The sequence below is a fragment of the Gossypium arboreum genome, chromosome 11 (genome assembly GCF_025698485.1).
Source record: "Gossypium arboreum isolate Shixiya-1 chromosome 11, ASM2569848v2, whole genome shotgun sequence".
NCBI classification, from domain to species: Eukaryota; Viridiplantae; Streptophyta; class Magnoliopsida; order Malvales; family Malvaceae; genus Gossypium; species Gossypium arboreum.
Window position 1 is genome coordinate 1574373 of NC_069080.1, and position 6000 is coordinate 1580372.

At 31.9% G+C, this 6000-nt stretch overlaps 1 protein-coding gene and 1 long non-coding RNA gene across 3 annotated transcripts; one reads left to right on the plus strand and one right to left on the minus strand.

Moving 5' to 3' along the window:
* Positions 1 to 2294: 2294 nt before the first annotated feature.
* Positions 2295 to 4413, plus strand: LOC128284307 (uncharacterized). Of its 2 annotated transcripts, XR_008274701.1 has the most exons (3): positions 2295 to 2529; positions 2683 to 3614; positions 3697 to 4413. It is a non-coding gene; the product is annotated as an uncharacterized LOC128284307 (long non-coding RNA). The 2 variants fall into 2 exon arrangements; XR_008274700.1 differs by having other exon boundaries at positions 2295 to 3614.
* A 626-nt stretch (positions 4414 to 5039) lies between these two features.
* Positions 5040 to 6000, minus strand: LOC108455113 (uncharacterized). The gene has a single exon (XM_017753722.2). The coding sequence runs from the start codon at positions 5545 to 5547 to the stop codon at positions 5134 to 5136; it is 414 nt and encodes a 137-aa protein (XP_017609211.1). The 5' UTR covers positions 5548 to 6000; the 3' UTR covers positions 5040 to 5133.

A 6000-nucleotide genomic window follows, 5' to 3' on the forward strand; every position in this document is an offset into this window, starting at 1 on the left:
GTGTTATTAAGTTAGTATTAAAGTTTCGTTAGAAAATTTTAACGTTTGATTAGTCAATTAATTAAAAAGGACTAAATTGAAAATAGTGCAAAATTTATTAAATTGTGATTAAATAGTTTAAGTGATTAAAAAGGAGGGATTTAAAAGGAAATTGGACCCAAATTGTATGGGCTGGACGGTTGGGCAAGAAAATCAGCAAAAAAGACAAGGAGAAACAAGGGCAAAATGGGAAATTTTGCAAATTAAACATATAAAACAAGACAAATTTGAAAAATCTAGAGATATCATCATTTTTCTTCAGCAAAAACGCCATGAGAGGTCTGAAAGCTGCTGGTTTTTCATACTAAGACATATGTGAGTTCAATTCTTGCCCTTTTCTTTGAGATTTTTATGTTTTTGTGACTTTTACAATTAGGTCCAAGTGTTTAATTCATTAGTTTTTGATTTTATGAACAAAACTAAAAGCTATCATTGATAAGTGTTAGCTGTTTATGATGAAATAAAATGAATTTGAAGCTTTGATTTTGTTGTTTGATGATTTTATCAAGTAATTTCAATAGAAATTGATTTTAGGACCTAATTGTGAAAAAGTTGTGAATTAAGGTTTAGTGTTGAATTTCTGATTTTCAAAGGTTGTGTAATAGTTTAGAATGATGGAACAAAATGTTAATTGAGAAAAATTAGCTTAATAGATGGGCTAATTGAGCAAGGACTGAATTGTATGACCTGTGAAATTTAGAGGAAAAATGGTAATAAACATCTTGAACTAAAACAATATTGGACAGCAGCAGTAGACTAACTTTGAAAAATTACCATAAATTGTAGAAATCGAATTAGAAGATGAATAAAATATTAAATTAAAGCTTATTGAGTTTAGTTTTTCATAGAAGAAACGGTGTAAGTAATGGATTTGTAAATTATGAAATATAATGAATTTTGTGAGACAAGGTTAGAATGAATTCGGGTTCTCCTATTTTGCCTTTGGAAAATCACTAAAAATTGGAGAAAATTAATTAGAGCCTCAAATTTATATGCTTAGAATTCTTAATGAGTCTATTTTCAATAGAAATTAATGGGAACATTATTCGAGTTTTGTACTGTGATATAATTAATTTTTAGTGAAGAGAGGTCAGAACTGTGGATAGTGAAACAGGGGAAACTTAAATGAATAAACTGTACTAATTGGTTAAACCAAAAATTCTGAAAATTTTATGGTGGAATGATATGTGAGTCTAGTTTCAGGGAAAATTTACGGATCTTAATTTTGAGCTCTGTAGCTCGAATTATAAATAATTGAGTGACTATGACTCTTGTGAACAGCTTGATGTGAGCATTAATAAGTAAATTGTGAAATCGTACTTACAAGAATGTTATATACATCAAGGATGTGGAATGGAGAGGAGGAGGAGGAAAAATATATATGAATATTCAATTAGCATGGCTAATTTGCATGTTTTAAGCTCATGGACTAAATTGAATAAAAGTAAAACTTTAAGGGGTAATTTTGTAAAAATATCAAAAATGACTAAATTGAAGGGAATAAATTGTTTTATTATCTAAATTAATAAATTGAATGAAATTATCAATTTAAGATTGGGTGAAATTTGGGAAAATGGTAAATTACCAATATGCCCCTAAATCTTGGTATTTCTGCAATTTAGTCAGGTAGGTTCGGATACCCTGAATGAGCATGTAAATATAACAATTTAAGTATTGTATCGTATTTTATATGATATTTTGAATTGAATATATGAAAAGGATGTTACATGAAACATGAAACATGAATATTAAATAATATAAATTAAATGAAATTATGCTGAAAATTTCGGTAATGCCTCGTATCCTATCCCGGTCTCAGGTACAGGTATGGGGTATTACAGTATGTTTTACTGGTGTTTTCATAATTGATTTAGACCAATCGATCGGACCAATGAGATTGAAAATCTGTTTGAAACAAGGTAACAATTGATTGAATTGAAAATATTTTTTAAATTTTTTATAAAATTTCAATAATTTATTTGATTTGAATATGATGGATTAAAATTTATAGTATGAGTGATATGACCAATCATTAATTAAATTTATTTATGTAATAAAAATAAGTTTAATATTTATGTTAAATTTTAATATAAGAGTAGAGGTGATGATGAGGTTGTGAGACTTTGGGTTGAACTTGCATTTATAATTTCAATATCTATTGGCTTAATTAATAAAAATAATTCTATATTCAATATTTATATAAATTTATAATTAAATTTAAATAATTATTATTTTAGATCATTTGAACAGACCTAAACAACTGGAGATTGGAACCTCAACTCTGCCCACCCCTGAATTTCACTTACCCATATTAAAAGAATAAAATAAATTTATTTTTTTAATCAAATCTGAATAATCATTTCATTGTACTGCCAGAACATGCAGAAAAGATTCTGGGTTTTCCCCCAATTCAATGGGTTTTAAAAGGGCTTTACCGTTCATCAATTCTAGTGGATCGAAGAGAGGGATACTCTCAATGAAAAAATTGTGGTTCGTTTTCCTTCTTTGTTTCTCCCATGCTTTATTATTATTGTTATTATTGAAATTTAACATATTTAACTTTCATGAATCAACCCACTGTAGAAATGAATTGAGTTTATATTGCAAGTCTGACTCTATCAATATTGGGTCAAGTATCAATAGGTTGTTGGCAATTCTTCTCCGGGCATTTAGACTGAGTTGGAATCTTCTAGTGGTCCTCAATCGAGAGGGAGAAATTTACTTGAATACCATCTCGGTCCGAATAGGATTAGTCTTAAACTGTAAATCAGAAGACGACATAGGTCAAGGCTCTCTGTGAATCCTTTGTCTCTTTAGATAAGCTGTAAATGTGAGTCTTTGTGACTTTCTCTTGGTTATAAGGATGTTGTTTTCACTTTGTGTGGAATGTATTATGATTGTTTTTTCATTCACCATTTGATTAACTTGCATCTAATGAATGCTAAGGTATGTCTTCAATGATGCCTGCCTTTGGTGTCAAGTTGAAAACTGTATAACATATAGTAGCTTATTTGATGTGTTGACTAAAGGTTCCATGATTAATCTCAGCGTCAAAGCTTGTTTTGTCCTGTATGACATGTCGACAAATTTATGCCTAATGTTTGTTAAATGTACGCGACAATTTTCCACCAACAAGTAATTGGGAAAGTGCCAAAGTGTTTGGAACGATACTGCATCAATCTCATATCATACTCGAATTGCAGCGCACGACTGTTGCAAGAGGCCATCAATGTGGCTGCAAAAGACTCAGCGTTCATTGTCTCTGTTATTAGATAAGCGAGTAGGGTTTAGCCAATATTTTCAGCTCAGGTCATTTTCCGTGTTCACCATGCATAGTTCATATACTCAACTTCCCTGCCATCCCAGGGGATATATCTTCGTCTCGTGGAGAGAGCTCAGGTTCTTGAATCCAAAGGTAATGCAGTAGTGTCTAGTGGCACCATATCAACTTCTTTTACGGTTGATTTAGACAACATGAGAAAGACAGACCAACATAAACATTTCTGATGGTATGAAAAACGCTGTGATCTTAGCATCTGAGGCTACAAGAATGAATCAGGTTAACTGAGCACAAGGTAAGTGATATCAACTTGTAACTGGTCCTTATGTTAAACAAATGATTGGGCTTTATATTAATCATAATTGGCTTTGATATAGGTGATTACTTTTATCTGGTTGCATATAGGAGTTCCGTAAACATGTTGGCCTCGTTTAGATAAATGTAAATGTCAAATAGGTATTGCTGAGGAGATCTCCATTCCCGGTGTTTGCGCTAGTAAAAAGATTTAATGCCTCATTAGTTCTCTGGATTTTGCAGATAGAGGGAACATACTGATGACTTACCGTTTAAAGCTCGGTTCAATTGTAGGACATACTGATCTGTTCTATGTATTGTTATATGCTGTAATATATAGCATTTGTCATTTAAATGAATCATAAACTGTTTTAAGGCCAAAATCATTTGTAGACGAGACGAGAGGTACCAATGTCGTGCTCATTGCCGAGTAGAAAAATAAGATCTCAAAATTATGGCTTATTTTATAGGCAACAAGTTCAAGGATCGTAGAGCAGTACATTCAAGCTTTCAGTAACATCGTCAAGGACGTGAAAGGGATGTATCTGAGGACATATCGATGCTTATTGAACTTGTCCTTTATGCCCATTGATAGGGTAACAACGATGTTGCTTCCTCGTTCTACAACATGGTTGCTCAAGTTCTCACCATGTACAAAAGCCCAGTTTTAGTGATGTTTCTGCCAACGGTTCTCGTCTAAACGTCTCTCCACCGAGCTATAAAACAGGCTCCTAGAAGAAAAAGAACTGTATTTCTGTGTCATTGTATCTACTTAATACAAAGATGATTATTTGATAAAAGCAATTCAATTCCATTTCTTTTGCTTATGGTTCTAAACACCGAATCTAATAAGAATTTGATACAGAGTTTTGGGTCTTTTAGCTGATTTGAGCACAAGTAGAGGATTAGATAGTCAAATTCTCTAATTATAGTATTTCGTGAATAAAAGTCTCTTACAATTTATTGAGCTAAAACTTCTAAAATCAAAAGATAAGTAACATTTTTCTAATTGGAAATGAGATATATACAATGACATATCTAACCATGTTAGTTCAAAAATTACTTCCTTTATCAAATGCTCTTATTTGTGTCATCCTTATTTATCATTTTACAACTTTTAAATGTAATCAAATGAATTATTAGCCTTAAAATTCGTTGAAATGCAATCAAATTTTAATTTTAAAGCAAAAACTTTGTTGGAGGGAAAAGTATCGAGTCGCTCGAAATCTTCAATGAGGTTTGATTCCCATCCTCGATTTCAAGTTAAACTTAAAAATTTGATTAAATCTGTATAATAGTTGTTATATTATATACGATATGAATAAATTGATTGTTTATAGGTTTTAAAAATGTTAAATTCGAAATAATTGATAAAAAGAAAATTGAAATAGCTAGAGACGTGAAAGGCAGGAAATGGAAGTATACGTTTTCACTGAGATCAATGGTGACTAAAAAAAGTTCAATTAAAATCTTCGTTCTTATAAAGAAAATGAAAAAAAAAAGAAAAAGAGAGGAGAGAATCAGATTAGGCCAAAGAAAACAGAGAAGCCTAGAACAATGAGCCAAACTATATGCAACAAAAGTAAAGCCTGACCAGGGAAAGATCCAGTTCCGCCATTATTACCGACATTGCAGAATCCTATCTTGGCAACCTTGGCACCGGAGCAATGAGCATCGGCGCATCCACACCAATAGGTAACTCCGTCGTCACCGCAAACGGGATCGGTTCTAAAGCAATTGACGGGACATGAATAAGGACGGGGCGAACTGCCACATGCGTCGGCCGACTCGGAAGGTAATAGGATGGCCATCGTCGTGAAATTCCGTTGCGACCCGACGGTTAAAGACGAAGAGAAAGGAACAACGACGAGCAACAACAACAACAACAGCGTTAATGAAGGTTCATGGAATTGGATCGAAAACAACGTCACCATCTTTTGATTTGAATTTTCTTTTAAAAATTTAAAAAAAAAAAAAAAACGAGCTTTCCTTTTCTTGAATGAAAAATGGAAAGCTCGCGTTGATGTTCTCCCTTCCTTTCCCAACTCAGATTTGAAAAAAAAAATTAAAATTTAAAAAAAAAAGGAAAAAAAAAAGCGAAATTAAAGAGAAAAAAGAAGAGAAATTTTCATGAAAAATTCAAGGCTTAATACCTTGGCCTTGAAAACAACGATTTTACGTTTACATGGTATGTGAATGAGGAAAAGTATATAAAGGGGTTGAAGATTCAAATCTTTGTCGTCAAACTTCGTTGACCAATGATAAATGGTTTGGTTTTATTTTATGGCTATAAATTAAAAGGTAATTAATTTAGTATGATTTATATTTGGTGTTAATGAAAACTTTTGGTTGTGTTCTTAGCTGTTTCAATACAGTTTACAGGAATT